This window comes from Ochotona princeps, chromosome 21 (genome assembly GCF_030435755.1).
Source record: "Ochotona princeps isolate mOchPri1 chromosome 21, mOchPri1.hap1, whole genome shotgun sequence".
NCBI classification, from domain to species: Eukaryota; Metazoa; Chordata; class Mammalia; order Lagomorpha; family Ochotonidae; genus Ochotona; species Ochotona princeps.
In genome coordinates this window covers 20,866,614-20,883,760 of record NC_080852.1, presented here as the reverse complement: position 1 = coordinate 20,883,760, position 17,147 = coordinate 20,866,614, and the positions used below count along the sequence as shown (strand labels likewise).

General features: G+C 40.6%; 1 protein-coding gene across 3 annotated transcripts in view; it reads left to right on the top strand.

Annotated features, from left to right (window-relative positions):
- Positions 1–16,879, top strand: part of APPL1 (adaptor protein, phosphotyrosine interacting with PH domain and leucine zipper 1) — a 43,407-nt gene extending 26,528 nt beyond the window's left edge. For 2 of the 3 annotated variants that reach the window (XM_058678516.1, XM_058678517.1), the window contains 9 exons: positions 4,522–4,613; positions 6,557–6,739; positions 8,959–9,011; positions 11,282–11,456; positions 11,554–11,590; positions 12,567–12,713; positions 13,162–13,212; positions 13,505–13,594; positions 15,185–15,489. In XM_058678516.1, coding sequence (XP_058534499.1) covers positions 4,522–4,613; positions 6,557–6,739; positions 8,959–9,011; positions 11,282–11,456; positions 11,554–11,590; positions 12,567–12,713; positions 13,162–13,212; positions 13,505–13,594; positions 15,185–15,331 — 975 coding nt within the window. In that variant the 3' untranslated portion in view covers positions 15,332–15,489. Of the gene's footprint in view, positions 1–4,521; positions 4,614–6,556; positions 6,740–8,958; positions 9,012–11,281; positions 11,457–11,553; positions 11,591–12,566; positions 12,714–13,161; positions 13,213–13,504; positions 13,595–15,184; positions 15,490–15,923 lie in introns of those variants that run through there. The other variant, XR_009247329.1, reaches the window with a different exon arrangement.
- The last annotated feature ends 268 nt before the right edge of the window (positions 16,880–17,147 follow it).

The window sequence follows — 17,147 nt, the reverse complement described above, 5'->3', positions numbered from 1 at the left end:
CAGTTCACCTAGAAGTCACGTGGGGAATCTTGTTAAAATGCATGTTATAATTCAGTATTTCTGGTAATGCAGGTTGTTTCCCAAATTGTCCTTTAAGGAGCAAGGATGTTAAACCAATTGAACTCTGAAATAGAAACAGTTTTAGGTACAGTGCAGTCCAAACACACAGGTAAAACCAGAGGTCCAGAGAACTCTGGAAGTAAGTGGGTACACAAGGAGTGTAGTGGGAAAAGACGTGATCCTAAGATGGGACCTGTTCAACTTGATGTGACTTTAGCTAGCCTCACTGTGCTGTGAACCCATCTGCCCCTGTCCAGCTGGGCAGAGGTGTTGGTAAGACTACGAAGACCTCATTCTTCGAAGCCTTCGATTGCTGTGGATGTAATGGTAGATTAGATGGGAGTATGTGGTCCAGACAAATTAGTAACTGATTGATATAAAGGATGAAGAAAAGATGAATAAGTAAAGGTGACCATCAAGTCTTTTTTTTTTTTTTAAAGATTTATTTTATTTTTATTACAAAGTCAGATATACTGAGAGGAGGAGAGATAGAGAGGAAGTGGAGCTGCCGGGATTAGAACCAGCGGCCATATGGGATCAAGGCGAGGACCTTAGCCACTAGGCCACGCTGCCGAGCCCAACCATCAAGTCTTAAACACAAATGAAGAGAACTGGGAAAAAGAAGAGTGTTATTTCCATCATAATAGCTTTTAAATTAATTAATTTTAATTATTATTTTAGGCAACAGTATAATAGCTTTTGGGTGCCAGACAAGACATGATAAAGATAGCCAAGAAGAAATATGTATCAGCAAAACAGAACTTGGTGATCTCCAGAATATCAGTAATTTGTTAGTTTTATAGTACATTTATAAGTTTAATTTTAGAAAATTCTAACTGTTTAGAAGCCTTGCTTTTAGTGACCTAATTTCCTGCCAATCTGGCTTTTCTTTTCTATAAGAATACTTGGGAGCAACAAAACTTTTTTTTTTTAAGATTTATTTATTTTTATTACAAAGTCAGATATATAGGGAAGAAGGAAGATCTTCCGTCCGATAATTCACTCCCCAAGTAACCACAATGGCTGGTGTTGCGCCGATCTGAAGCCAGGAACCTCTTCCGGGTCTCCCACGTGGGTGCAGGGTCCCAAAGCTTTGGGCTATCCTGGACTGCTTTCCCAGGCCACAAGCAGGGAGCTGGATGGGAAGCAGGGCTGCTGGGATTAGAACCAGCGCCCATATGGGATCCCGGGGCGTTCAAGGCGAGGACTTTAGCTGCTAGGTCACACCGCAACAAAACAATTTAATATGCAAAATAAATGACTTGTTTTATTGCTTGGGGAATACACTGTTTGGATTTGAATAATTCAGACATTTTTTTAATCTTGAAAGATTTATTTTTATTTGGAAGGCAGATTTACAGAGAGAGGTCTTTCTTCTGCTGGTTCACTCCCCAAATGGCCACAGCATTTGGAGCTGAGCCAATACAAAACCAGGAGCCTCTTTTGGGTCTCCCATGTGGGTGCAGGGGCTGAAATTCTAGCTTGTCCTAGTCCAGCTCTTGTACCCATTTAGGGAGTGAACCAGAAAATGGAAGATCTCTGTCTCTTGTTCCCTTTCTGCCACTCTGCCTTTCAAATAAATAAATCTAGAAAAAATATTTACCTTGTATTGTGAAGAGTACAGAAGAGTAATTATATTTACATTGTTGGATAGCTATTTTTTTAAAGATTTATTTTTATTGGAAGGTTAGATATACAGAGAGGAGGAGAGACAGAGAGGTAGATCTTCCATCTGATGATTCACTCTGCAAGTGGCCACAATAGCCGGAGCTGTGCTGATCCGAAGCCAGGAGGCTTCCGGGTCTCCCATGGGCGTTCAGGGTTCCAAGGTTTTGGGCTGTCCTTGACTGCTTTCCCAGGCCACAAGCAGGGAGCTGGATGGGAAGCAGGGCTGCCAGGATTAGAGCTAGTGCCCATATGGGATCCCGGTGCTTGCAAGGCGGGGACTTTAGCTATTAGGCTAATAGATCTCTATTTTTTACTTTAAAAGTTAATCAGGAAAAATTTCATGCCAGACTTAAGAAAAATAGTTTATTACTGTTGCATATTTACTATATAAATCAAACTCTCTGAGTAAGAGAATATTCCAAATATTGAAAGTAAATACTGAATGACAAGACCCAATTGATTAATTTAGCTTCCAGTTCCTTAAATTGTCTTATTTAGATTTCACCATTTTTTCCCTCAGATTTTTGTTTGAAAGAATCACACATAGTGATAGAGCTGTCCACCTACTGGTTCACTCCACAACAGGCAGGGTTGGGCCTGGCTGAAGCCAGCACGTAGAGGACAGCCACCCAAGCCCTTGGGCCATCGTCTGCTTTCCCAGGCACATTAGTGTGGTGATACATCAGAAGCAGTGGTGGGACTCAATTCCAGGCATTCCATTATGCAATATACTCTGCACTGCCTGTTCCTAGTCAGAATTTTAAATAAAACAAGTAAAAATATTTAAAGATTAATTTGAAAGTAATTCTGGAGAGAAGAGAGATTCATCTACCATTATCATCCACTGATTCACTGAGCAAATGGCCATGATGGTCAGGGTGAGGCTTGGCCAAAGCTAGGTCCTGGGAGCTTTACAGGTCCCCAGGAACCTAAGGACTTGGGCCATCTTCTGTTGTTTTTCCTAGAGTGTTAGCAGTGAGCTGGACTGAAAGTGAAGCAGCTGGGACTTAAAGCAGTGTCTATATGGGATGGTAACATTGCAATAGCAGCTTTACCCATTGACACCACAGTGCTGGCTTCTTGAAAGCACTTCTTACAGAAATCTTTCCTATCTTCAAATCAAGGACTGAAAATAGATATACTTCATAAATTACTGAGTATGTGGATATTTCTAGTGTAAATATATTGCAGAAAATCATTAATATTTTGCTAGCATAGCTAGAGCACTAACATTCAGGGGTGCACATTAGCTGCAGTAGTTAAATTACCACTGTACAACGCACCACATCCCATGTCAGAGTCCTTGAGTTCAAGTCTTGCCTCTGCTTTGGATTTCGGCTTCCTGCTAATATGTACTCAAAAATGCAGCAGGTGTCCCTGCCACCAGTGTGAGCCTGGATTGAGTTCTAGAGTCCTGCTTTTGTTGTGGTCAAGCCTAGCTATCGCGGGCATCTGGGAGTGAAACATGTCTTTCTCTGTCTTTCTGCCTTTCAAATAAGTAGGTTAAAATTAACAACAAAAATGCTAGCCTTTATGTATGTGTATATATATATATATATATATCAGATTTATTTATTTTTATTGGAAAGTCAGATATACAGAGGAGGAGAGAGAGAGAGGAAGATCTTCCATCCAATGGTTCACTCCCTAAGTGAGCACAATGGCCGATACTATGCCGATCCGAAGCCAGGAGCCAGGAACTTCTTCCTCTGGGTCTCCCGCATGGATGCAGAGTCCCAAGGCTTTGAGACGTCCTCGACTGCTTTCCCAGGCCACAAGCAGGGAGCTGGATGGGAAGTGGAGCTACCGGGACTAGAACCGGGACCCATATGGGATCCCAGGGCTTTCAAGGCGAGGACTTTAGCTGCTAGGCCACGCCGCCGGGCCCTGTCTGTGTGTGTGTGTGTGTGTGTGTGTATATATATATATATATATATATATATATATATATATATTTAAAGATTTATTTTATTTTTATTACAAAGTCAGATATACTGAGAGGAGGAGAGAGAGGAAGTGGAGCTGCTGGGATTAGAACCAGCGGCGAGGACCTTAGCCACTAGGCCACTAGGCCACGCTGCCGAGCCCCCTGTCTGTATATTTTTAAAGATTTATTTTTATTACAAAGTCAGGTATACAGAGGAGGAGAGACAGAGAGGAAGATCTTCCGTCCGATGATTCATTCCCCAAGTGACCTCAATGGCTGAAACTGTGTCGATCCGAAGCCAGGAGCCTGGAGTCTCCTCCAGGTCTCCCACACGGGTGCAGGGTCCCAAAGCTTTGGGCCGTCCTCGACGGCTTTCCCAGGCCACAAGCAGGGAGCTGGATGGGAAGTGGAGCTGCCGGGATTAGAACCAGGGCCCATATGGGATCCCGGAGTGTTCATGGCGAGAACTTTAGCCGCTAGGCCACTGCACTGGGCCCTAGTGTTTATATTTTCATGAATATTTCCTACTCCTGCATTTCTTCATTCAACAAATCGCTTTTGTGTCTGCTTTTCCAGGCATTATGCTGCGCACTTACAATGTAAACATTAATCCAAACATTTGTAGTTAAAAGTTTATAGAGAAGGCAGTACTCATTGTGTATGTTACTAGAAAATAGATTTTCTTCTAGTAGGTGATTTATAATGTGAAAATACATTAAAACAAAAACATCAAAGTACTTTAATATGTGTGATTTATATGTTAAGTATAACTTAGAGCATATTCTGACAATTCAGAGTTCTGTTTCAACTTTTGGTTTTCATTCTTTGCTAATAATAGCCCTTTTTTTTGAAATAAATCTAAATAGGAAATTGCTGCCCGAGTAAATCAGTCTGCTCTGGAAGCTGTCACTCCTTCCCCATCTTTCCAGCAGAGGCATGAGAGCCTGCGGCCAGCAGGGTGAGTCACTGCCGGAGTCCAGCTCTAGCTGAGTTCATGAAGGGTGTGTGGATTAGGTGTAGGAAAGAGACGGACCACTACAATTTCAGGATCATAATGGACAATGTGAGAAAGCTGTCCACTTTATTTATACAGAAGCCTTCACAAAGGCAGGCACAGACTTCACATCTGGTCAAGCGGACGTTCCTAAGGATAGTTCTACCAATTGTTTCACCCTGAGGCAGAATATCAGCTATCCTAATCCTGAGGTCAGGAAGTTCTTAGTAGACGGCACATATTAATCAGCGACACATTCCTACTACAATCCTCATTCTACAGCTTAGTGTTGAGGTCAGGAAGTTCTTAGTAGACGGCACATATTAATCAGCGACACATTCCTACTACAATCCTCATTCTACAGCTTAGTGTTGAATCAGTTAAGGGAGGAAGTGCATCACAGAAGGAGGGACCTAAAGATCAAGGAAAGAGGGAAAGAATAGATTCCCACTACACTTGGGGACTTAATACCCTTGGTTAGCATATGGTCAATGAGAGCAGCCTGAATAGTAAAAGACGTTTTTGCAACAACATCAACTTCCAGTCTCACATTGATAGTAAAGACCAACTCCGCAGAGGCAGACAATGGCTCAATAGATGACAGAAATCTCAGCGGGGTTGTCCAGTGTCCATGCAAAGGGAGGTGGAGCTGTATTCAGGTGGTTGTAGAGACATCCGCTGGGCTGGAAATTCTTTGCGGCCCTGCCTGCTATGGAACAATACTCTCCACATCTTCACATCTTCCACAACCACCACAAGGACCCCAGCAAGTTACCATACTGCTTATAGAAAGAATTTCATGAGTTAGTTAAGAGTGTTGGGAAACACTGTTAGTAGTACTATTGACATTGGCATTAATTAGTTCACTGAACAACAGAGAACATGGATTTCAGAGTGGCAGATTTACCAATAAGGATTTTAAATAAATGATTTCCTGTTCCCCTATTTCCAACTAAATCTCTAGGTAGAGGTAATATTATGCTTTTGAGTTCAGTAATTGGAAAGTCTACTGTTAAATAATTAGCTGATTTGGGGTTATGTTTATGTTGAAGTTTTACTAATCTCAACTTAAAATGGAGAGTTTTTTTAAATAATTGTACTTCATTTTATTATTATCGTTAATGATACAGTTCCACAGGCCCTGGGATTTACCTTATCCCCTCCCCAATTCCCTCCACCTTCACTGAGTTCCCCTATATCATTACTGTAGTATAGTTCTTCATACACAGTCATATGTCCATCATTGTGGGCATGGACAATGGCAGAGAGTCTAGCATCCTATTGTCAAGGTATAGTAAACAATTTCATTGGGAGTCCATCTTTGTCTGGAAGTAGAGATGCATACTACACTTTAGCCTCACATCTGGATATGATGGCCTCCATTACAGTTACTATACATCCTTCTAAATGAAAAGCCACAATACAAAATCAACAACAGGAAGAAAAATAGAAATTTACAATGCCATGAAGTTAAATAGCATGCTGCTAGATATGATATTGTCCATTACACAGTTACTATACATCTGCTTAAATGAAAAGCCACAAAACATCAACAGGAAGAAAAAAAAATTACCACCACCATGAAGTTAAATAACATGCTACTGGGGAGGGTTTGGGGAGGGGTGGGGGGAATCCCAGTACCTATAAAACTGTGTCACATAATACAGTGTAATTAATAAATCAATTAAAAAGCTACTGAATGACTGATGTGTCTCTGAAGAAACGAAAAAGAAAATCAAGAACCTTCTTGAAGATGATGTTACTGTATGATCTGAGTCATTGAAGAATTTAACCAGAAGGAAGTAATTTGAAGAAATGAAACTACCAAAAATCTTTTATAATGTAAGTGTTTAGTTTCTGAAAGAGAAAATTAAATGCAATGCCTTCTTGTTTCCCTTTGTGCTCAGACAATCTCGACCACCAACGGCTCGGACCAGCAGTTCAGGATCCTTAGGGTCTGAGTCATCAAATTTGGCTGCCCTGTCTCTGGATTCTCTTGTTGCCCCGGACACCCCAATTCAGTTTGACATAATTTCTCCTGTGTGTGAAGATCAGCCTGGCCTGGCAAAAAACTCTGGCCAGGGAGGCAGGTAGGTGATGGCATCACAGGAACACTGTGCTGGATTTTGTAAGGTTTATGATTCCATTTCTGCATTGAAATGCAGCTCTTAAATCTCATGTGAATCAGCCACGGAGTTTCTCTGTATAATTATTTAACATGATTTTGGTAGGGAAGAGTCGTATAAGCTTTTTTTTGGTCTTCTGCCTCAATGTACAGAGTTAAGACAGTTTAAAAAATAGTAATTCTAAATTGCACAGCCTGTCTAGTTAGATATTTTCTCATGAAATAACAGAAGAAAATTGGCCAGAGTTGTGGTGCAAATGGTGCAGCTAGTGCTTGTGATGTTGGCATCACATACGGGTGCCGGCTTGAGTCCTGGCTACTCCATTTCCAATCTAGCTTCCTGCTAATGTATCTTGGAAAGCAGTGGAATACGGCCCGAGTAATTGGCCCCCTTACACCCACATGGGAGATCCAGATGCCCTTACTGTTGGGCAACTTGAAGAGAAACAGGACAGAAGATCCCTGTGTCTCCTGTCTCTGCACCTCCTGCAAGTGTGGGTCCTGAGAGGCACTGTTGGTGGCTCATTTAGTTGGGCCACTATCATCTTGTAGGAGAACTGAATTGGATTCTTGTTCCTAACTTGGCTGTAATACTGGCCCAGCCCTTGCTTTGTGGGCTTTACCTAACAAAATAAAAAAACATAGCTCCTCAAAGCCTACTTTAAACTGTATTGTACTTGAATACAGTAAGATGAAGGTAACGTCCATTCCCCAGCTCAATTTTCTTCCTGTACTTAATTTTATCATGATAAATCCAGGTTTATAAGTAGAAAACGGGTCCAGCATAGTGGCATAGTGGCTAAAGTCCTTGCCTTGCATTCTGGGGATCCAGTATGGGTGCTGGTTTGTATCCCAGTGGCCTGCTTGTGGCCTGGGAAAACAGTCAAGGATGGCTCAAAGCCTTGCGTCCCTACACCCACATGGGAGACCTGGAAGAAGCTCCTGGCTTCAGATTGGCTGAACTCCAGCCATTGCAGCCACTTGGGGAGTGAATTAGCAGATGGAAGATTTTCATGTTTGTCTCTACTGTTCTCTGTGTATCTGACTTTCCAATAAAAATAAATAAATCTTAAAAAAATAAACTAGTTAGCTCTAATTGTTGAAGTAACTTGTGACACACACTTAGAATCCAAAAAGAGGTTTTTACATCCCCAGGAAATCCCTGACTTTTTTTTTTTTTTTTAGATTTATTTATTTGAGGGCCTGGCGGCGTGGCCTAGCGGCTAAAGTCCTCACCTTGAACGCGCTGGGATCCCATATGGGTCCCGGTTCTAATCCCGGCAGCTCTACTTCCCCTTCAGCTCCCTGCTTGTGGCCTGGGAAAGCAGTCGAGGACAGCCCAAAGCCTTGGGATTCTGCACCTGTGTGGGAGACCTGGAAGAGTTCCTGGTTCCCGGCTTTGGATCAGCACAGCACTGGCCATTGCGCTCACTTGGGTAGTGAATCATTGGACAGAAGATCTTCCTCTCTGTCTCTCCTCCTCTCTGTATATCTTTGTAATAAAAATAAACACATCTTAAAAAAAATATTTATTTATTTGAAAGGCATAGTTATAGAGAGGGAAGACAGATCTTTCATCCACTGGTTCACTCCCCAAATGGCTGCAGTAGCCAGAGTTGGGCTGGTCTGAAGTCAGGGTTCAGAACATCTCCCAGGTTTCTTACATATCTACAAGCACTTGGGCTGTCTTAAACTGCTTTCCCAGGCCATCGGCAGGAAACTGGATGGGAAGTGGAGCAGTCAGGACTCCAGCCAATGCCCACATGGGATGCCGGTGCCACAGAAAGAGGCTTATTATGCTTTGCCGTGAACAGTTAATATTGGAGCTAAATGCTTTCTCCTCTGGGCTAGCTTACTTAAATTCAAGAACTTTATGGAAGTTTCTTTGATGTTGATCTATTGTATGTGGCTGAGTTCTCAATCAGTTAATGTTTTAAGTGTAGCAACAGGGTTCAGCATATTGAATAATTAATATGAGTTAGCTATTTAGTAGTTAATATTAGTTTCTTATTTAGTAGTTAATAGTTTGCTATTCAGTAGTTCCTTAACAGTAATGAGTTTTCAGTTTTAACTGTGTGGACAGTTTTGTGGCTATTGGTTATCTCTGGTTTAAATAATGGAATTTCTCCCATGTGGCTCATAGTAACTAACCATTTTGATCATATTTTTTTCTGAACCTTGCAGGCGTACAAATCCATTTGGAGAATCTGGAGGAGGTACAAAGTCTGAAAGTGAAGGTAGAACAAATGTTCACTGTCTCAGTATTGTAGAATTGCACCTCAGTGTAAATCAAAGAATGTTATTTGCATTTGTTCTATTACTATGCTCAGTCTTTTTTTTTTTTTAAGATTTTATTATTATTGGAAAGCCGGATATACAGAGAGGAGGAGAGACAGAGAGGAAGATCTTCCATCCAATGTTTCACTCCCCAAGTGAGCCGCAATGGCCGGTGTGTGCCGATCCGAAGCCGCGAACCAGGAACCTCTTCCGGGTCTCCCACGCGGGTGCAGGGTCCCAAAGCTTTGGGCCGTCCTCGACTGCTTTCCCAGGCCACAAGCAGGGAGCTGGATGGGAAGTGGCCTGCCGGGATTAGAACCGGGACCCATATGGGATCCCGGGGCTTTCAAGGCGAGGACTTTAGCCGCTAGGCCACGCCGCCAGGCCCTTTTTTCTTTTTTTTTTTAAAGATTTATTTATTTTCATTACAAAGTCAGATATACAGAGAGGAGGAGAGACAGAGAGGAAGATCCTCCATCCGATGATCCACTCCCCAAGTGAGCCGCAACGGGCTGATGCGCGCCAATCCGAAGCTGGGAACCAGGAACCTCCTCCGGGTCTCCCACCTGGGTGCAGGGTCCCAATGCTTTGGGCCGTCCTCGACTGCTTTCCCAGGCCACAAGCAGGGAGCTGGATGGGAAGTGGAGCTGCCAGGATCAGAACTGGCACCCACATGGGATCCTGGGGTGCTCAAGGTGAGGATTTTAGCCGCTAGGCCACGGCGCCGGGCCCACTATGCTCAGTCTTACATCTTCAGAGTTTTCTGTATGTACTCTTAGCACACTTAGAATAACATAACTTAATTAGACTTGAGATACTGTTATACAGAATTATAGAATATGCTTTGACCTCCTAGCAACTGATGTTTCCTTACTGCTACTAGTTACTGGAGGGAGCATAACTTATTTTTTCTTTTTCTAGTAATTTCCTTCTTTTTTTTTTCTTTTTTTTTTTTTTTTAAGATTTCTGTTTATTGAAACAGAGGGAAAGACAGACATGAAAAGATTTTCCATCTGCTGGTTTACTCCCCAGATGGCTGTGATGGTTAGGACTGGGCCAGGCCCAAGCCAGGAGTCTGAAATAACATCTGGGTCTTTCATGTGGGTGCTAGTGGTCCAAATACTTGGATCATTTTCTGCTGCCTTTCCAGGAGCATTAGCAAGAAGTTGGATCAGAAATAGAGAAGCTGGAACTTGAAGTAGCACTCTGACATAGGATGCCAATGTCACAGGTTGCTTAACTCATTGCTGGCTGCCTCCAGTTATATATATATTTACTGGAGGTTTTATATATATGTGTACACACACACATATATATTAAAGACATTTATTTTTATTGCAAAGTCAGAGGAGGAGAGACAGGAAGATCTTCTGTTGATGATTCGTTCTCCAAGTGACCTCAACGGTCAGAGCTGCAGTGATCCAAAGCCAGGAGCCTGGAACCTCCTCCAGGTCTCCCATATGGATGCAGGGTACCAAGGCTTTGGGCCGTCCTTGACTGCTTTTCCAGGCCACAAGCAGGGAGCTGGATGGGAAATGGGGCTGCTGGGATTAGAACCGGCACCGCTATGGGATCCTGTTGCATTCAAGGCAAGGACTTTCGTCTCTGGGCCACCGCACCAGGGATTTTCTGTGTATTTTCAAACTCACAACAAAGCTATTGGAATAGTATGAGGAGTTCTTTTTCCTCAGAGGTATGTTATTCAATGAGTATGCTGTTTGAATTTGAGATTCAACTTTTTTCTTTTAATGATTGTAGTTATTTATTTGAAAGACAAAGTTATAAAGGGAAGAAGGGAGGAAGGCAATCTTTATCCACTGGTTCACTCTCCAAATGGCTGTCATGGCCAGGGTTAGGTCAAGCAAAAGCCGGGAGCTAGTTACTTCTCTGAGGTTTCCCCTTGTGAGTGCAGGGGTCCAAGCACTTGAGCTGTTTGCTGCTGCTTTCCCAGGCACATGAGTAGGGAGCTGGCTCAGAATTGGAACATCTGGGACATGAACTGGTATCCATGTGAGAATCTGGCATCACTCTCAGTGGTTTAACCACATATGCCAGAATGCCAGCCCCTTCCTCATTTTCTTATAACTTAAAACATTGTAGTTAGGAGTTACTTTTAAATACCTGCTTTAGTTTGAGTTTTTCATTGGAAATCTAAAGGGAGGTAATATATTTTATTCTTTTGAGAAGAAATGTAAAACTTGAAAACATACTGTATCTTGTTCTGTTATAGATTCTATTCTTCATCAGTTATTTATTGTTCGATTCCTTGGTTCTATGGAAGTGAAATCTGATGACCATCCAGATGTTGTTTATGAAACTATGCGCCAGATCTTAGCTGCCCGGGCCATCCATAACATCTTTCGTATGACAGAATCCCATTTATTAGTCACTTGTGACTGTTTAAAGTAAGTAGTAATGGCCTCTAAAAAATTCTATAGGAAAAAAGGCTTTCTTAATTTTGACCTGATTAAAATGTGTTTTCCAAATTTTTAATTGTTATAGGTTAATTGATCCACAGACACAAGTTACAAGGCTCACGGTGAGTTCTGCATTGCCAACTCTTTAGTTCCTTTATACATATATACATCTTATAACTTGATATTAACCCTGATTCCATGGACTCAGATATGATAGTTTTAATTATGTTTGATCTTTGGGCGATACAAAGATCAAACATATCAAACATATCAGTTAAGTTTATGGCATTTCCAAAAAGTTAGAATTGAAAATTCCTTGTAAGTTAAAAAAGAATCAGTACAATCTGGTATGATACTTACGTCTCCCTAATTTAATGTATTTCATACACCAGGGAAATTAATGCTGGAAATTAAAAGATGAATATTATTGAATTTATTTTCTAGTTTTCTGTTTTGAAGTAATTACAAGAGTTTGTTTCTCCTTAGTGATATGAGATAGGCTATTTTTTGTTATACATTTTACAAAGTCAAATTCAGTTAGTGTCTAACGAAACTGAGTATTCAGCAACCTCTTGTTCTGTTAAAATCTGTTGACCAAAGTAGTTATGTATGAGGACACTTCAAAAAATTTGTGAAAATCTGAAAAAATATGCATTAAATGAAAAATTATTTTGCAACTTTGAGCTTACTGGGTGTGTATCATGGTACAATGGGTAACGCTTCTGCCTGAGACACCTGCATCCCATATCAAAGTGCTGAGATCAAGTTCTGCCTCCAGCCCAGCATCCTGCTAAGGTGCATCCTAGAGGCAGCAAGGGATGGCTGAGAGGTTGGGGTCTCTTCTGCCCAGGTGGGAGACCTGCAGGGAGTTCATGGCTCCTAGCTGTGACCTGGCCCTGTCCCAGTTTTTTGGGCATTTGCAGGGAGGGCCAGTGGGCAGATGGTTTCTTTTACTCTGCTTTCCAGGTAAAGACAAGCAAATTAGAAACAAAACCCCAAAAAAGTAAATTTCATTTTCAGTGAACTTTTTGAAGCAGCCTCATAAGTACCCTCATATGATTGGAAAGAACTCCTATTTATTTGTGTTCTCTGTCGCAGTTTCCATTACCCTGTGTAGTTCTGTATGCTACACACCAGGAGAACAAGAGACTGTTTGGATTTGTTCTTCGGACATCAGGAGGGAGAAGTGAAAGTAATCTGTCATCAGTTTGCTATATTTTTGAATCAAACAATGAAGGAGAAAAGGTATGTTGCCCTTAGATTGCTGGGTAGGGGTAGGAAAAACTATGCCAGATGATGCGTAACCTGCCTCGGTTACTTGGTGAAAGAGTGCACTGATACAGATTGAGCCTTCTGACCAATGGAGCCATCTCTTCCTGGTTCAGCCTTCTAGCCTCATTAACTCCTGAGAATGGACTTACATTTCCTCAGTCATTTTCTAGTATCTAGCTCATAGCAGCATCACATATGTTTGCTTTCCTCTTGGCAGGTCTTATTGTCTCTAATAAATTTGAGATAAAGAAACAGGGTATACAGAAAGTTTAATTGTGAGACAGAACAATTTTTAAGTTCACTTTTGTTTCAAGTAATATTTTATGTTGAGCTGTAAAACTAGATATCAAGCTAATTGGATACTTGAAATTTTTGCTGTAATGACAGTGGCCTCAGGTTTCCATATCATTTCCCTTTTTAGATTTGTGATTCTGTTGGATTGGCAAAACAAATAGCTTTGCACGCTGAACTGGTAAGAAATTGAGATACCTATTTTTCCAAGAATCTTTTAATAAAATGGTGTAATACAAACTGTTTCTTGTTACTGAGTAAATAAAGATGATTTTATTAGGCAATGATGAATGCTGTTACTAATAGAGAATTTAGAATATGGATAAATTTGTACCATTTAGTATAAACGATTGATGTGCTTTCTTATATATAAATGCAGAAAACAAAATGAAAGTTACAAAGGTGATATTAATTGCAATGTATAAAATACAAAGTTACTTCTTACTCATTAATTTTACTTATCTGTTCTTCAGGATCGTAGGGCATCAGAAAAGCAAAAAGAAATGGAGAGAGTAAAAGAGAAGCAACAGAAAGAACTTAGTAAACAAAAGCAGATTGAAAAGGTATGGAGTTTTGATGTGTTTTCTTTTTAAAAATGTATTTATTTACTTGAAAGGTAGAGAGAATGGGCAAGGGGTAGAGGGAGAATTTCTACTGACTGGTTTACCCCCAGCCACATGGCAGCCAAAACTGAAGCCAGCAGCCTGGAACTTCATTTGGGTCTCCGCCACGGATGGCCCGGGTACAGAAGCTTGGACCATTGGCCAGGTATTCAAACAGGGAGCTGAACTGGAGGTGGAATAGACAGGCCTCAAACAAATACTCTGATGTGAGGTACCAGTTTCAAGCAGTGGCCTACCCAGGTGTACCACAGGGCTGGCCTCTGGATCTTTTTTTTTTTTTTTTTTATTACACTGCATTATGTGACACAGTTTCATAGGCTCTGGGATTCCCCCCACCCCTCCCTAAACCCTCCCCCCATGGTGGATTCTTCCACCTTGCTGCATTGCCACAGTTCAAGTTCAGTTGAGATTCTTTCATTGCAAGCATATACCAAGCAGCCTCTGAATCTTTACTTGTGGTGTTTGTGAAGACTTCATATTTGTTTTGTTTTGTTTGAAAGACTCAAACTGATCTCCCATTTGCTCGTTCACGCCTCAAGTGCCTGTAACAGCTGAGGCAGGAACTTAATTTGGTTTTCTCAAGTGGGTGACAGGGACCCAAATGCTTGAGTCATCATCTGGTATCTCCCTTGGGTCTGCACCAGCAAAAAGGTGAAACTGGGATATAACCAATATGACCCTCCCATGAGTAATGTGGAACATCCCCAGTGGCGTCTTCATCGCCAAGTCACATACCCTCCCCTGCAAAGACTAATTCAGCATTCTGACTTGCAGATTTGATTTCCAAGTGCACCTCTGTTTCTTCTTGCTCAGATACTTCATAAGCAGATGGTTCCTAGCATAGTAGAAAAGCATATTTGTCTTGTGATATATTTGTTATACTGACATGTAGTATAAGTTGCTATTCAGCAAATAGTGGAACTTGGCATATTTCAGTGAGGAGTTTCTTTTGCTGAATGCTATATTGCTTTTGGGGTGGGGAGAGGAATTTCTTTTTTTCTTAGTGAAAATGTTGCTAGGAGTGCCAATGCAACAGGATAGTTCTAAGCTAGATGACTTTCACAACAAAACCTGAGGAAAATGGTATTGATGACAAGGAAAGAGGACAGTAAGAATAGAAAAAAAGGAGTCAGCTGTGGAGTACTTAATGAGAACAGAGGAGTAAGAGTTGGGAATTGACTGCATATATGGACAGAGTGGCCAAGGTGACACTGAGATACCTGGAGAGGAAGAAGGCGGGGGGAGTGGCATGAGCCATTATGATAGGATTTTACTGTCATAAAAGTTGGAATTGGGTGTTGGCTGTAAAAAAAAAAGATTCAAACATAAAGTTGAATATTTGCTTTTACAGGATTTCCAGAATACTCACTTTGTTGTTGCATTATTTGGTACAGCCTCTCTCTTCCTCAAAGTGCCTAAATCATGTGGCAACAAAGGACTGAAGTAGCTCTGGAGTTTGTATTTTAGTTGCATACTTTTCCACTGGACTGCAGACAGTTAACTTCATTTCTTTTCTATCTTTTCGACCAGGACTTGGAAGAACAGAGTCGTTTAATAGCTGCTTCCAATAGACCAAACCAAGCCAGTAGTGAGGGGCAGTTTGTTGTCCTGAGCAGCAGCCAGTCAGAAGAGAGCGACTTGGGAGAAGAAGGAAGGAAGAAAGAATCAGAAGCATAGCCTTTCTCTGGATTTTTGATTGGTATTTCCTCCCTTGGAGTTGGTCGATTTCTGTGGTGAAATGGCACAAGGTAACAACCATGTTGAAGTATCAAGAAGGAGACTAAGGTTTATATTTCTTCGTTTTAACCTCATTTTTAAAATAAGCTTGAACTTGATAACTTAGGTGTGATTTTTTCCCCCTAAAAATAACATACTATGCATTAACATGAAAAATTCTACATGTTAAAAAGAAACTCACTTATCTCCATAAATAGATTGTTGGGGAATTAAACTTAAGTGTTTTTTCCTTCAAGTTTTGAACTTATCTTGCACTGTAATTGAATATGAACATAGGAATAATTTATTCTTCAGGTTCAGATATTCATGGGTGTGCTCCCTCTTTTCATTGGGAGTATTTTGCTGGCAGTAAGGAAGCATTCAGTTGAAAACCCTTTATACAGAGAAGTCAGTGAATTTGCAAATATTTTACAATATTAAATGTGCAATAGAACTTTTTAGAAATAAAGATTTTAGACTGAAGGTTTCAGATTGCAGCTGGTGGCAGTGTTGATCTGGGGGCACTGTTCTGGGTTGCTCATGTTTCTCTTAGGTTCTACGCCTGATGCCAGTGGGAAAGAAGTTGGACAGACAGTGGCGCTGTATTATCACTTCTTAGTTCTCAGGTTGGGACTTCAACTATTGCTGCAGAGCGGTAATGGTTAAGATAAGATTTGAGTCTATTAAAAAATTTTTTTTTCTGTTAAAATACATTTTAGAGTAGGACTGACACTTTTATAGGGTAATACATTGTAATTTTTTGCATTGTAGGAATAATTTTTATTGATAAATGTCATTTCAAAAAAATTCTTTAACAGTTATGTTTACTGTGTAAAGGAAAAATTTCCAGAGTTTAGTTTAGAAAATCTTTCATAATTTCAGGCTGATATTCTCCATATTTTCATAACCCTATATTTAGATAAAGTACTAAATTAAATCATGTTATAGCCACAAAGCCATGTTTGAGAGTAGAACAAATTGCACTAATTATGGTAAATACCTCTGCTCTGCAAATGAGTAAAAGGTCTTAATTTCATGAAAGGATTGAAAAGAAAATGAATGTTTGGTATAATATAGGAAATGTAGACCAAGGAAGAATTTTAGCCTGGTGCCAAGGTTAAAGTGCCATTTCTGTATTGCCGGTCTTTGGTCAAAACTTGATTTCTTTAGTCTGATTTTTATTGTTGCTGATAGAAATTATGCTCGTATGTCTCATTTAACTTCTACAAGTTTAACATGTTAAAATATTTTCCATAGTCATATTTACACATTTTCCAGAGGTTAAGTTACTAAGACTAATTTTACACGAGAAAGTCTTTTCTAGTTTTTTTTCAGTTTGCAATGGCATTTGTGTTAAGTCTCAGAATATACTCAGTTGTTTCAAGCTTTGTTATACATTGTTTTCTGTAGGAATGGAATAATCTTATGTGGGATTATGACCTTTTTTAACCATGTGCCAAATGGGAAGGATAGTTAATAAAGCCCTACATGCTTAGATGGAAGCTGTGGTCTTACTGGAAGGTGATCAGCACTGGAAAGGAGCATGATTACAATTTAACTCTAGCCTGCTAACAAAGGATAGCACTTGGCTATGATGTAAAGGGTGCTGGAAGCTTTAGGGACGCAAGACAGACCTTAGTTCCTTTTTAGTTGTTTGCATATGAATTTCCCATACATCAGACCAAAATGTATTCCAATGCCAAATAAAGTTAAGTAGATAGAAGATGCAGCTTCTATTCGATTACCATTGAACTACTGGACTAAGCTCTCCTTTTTT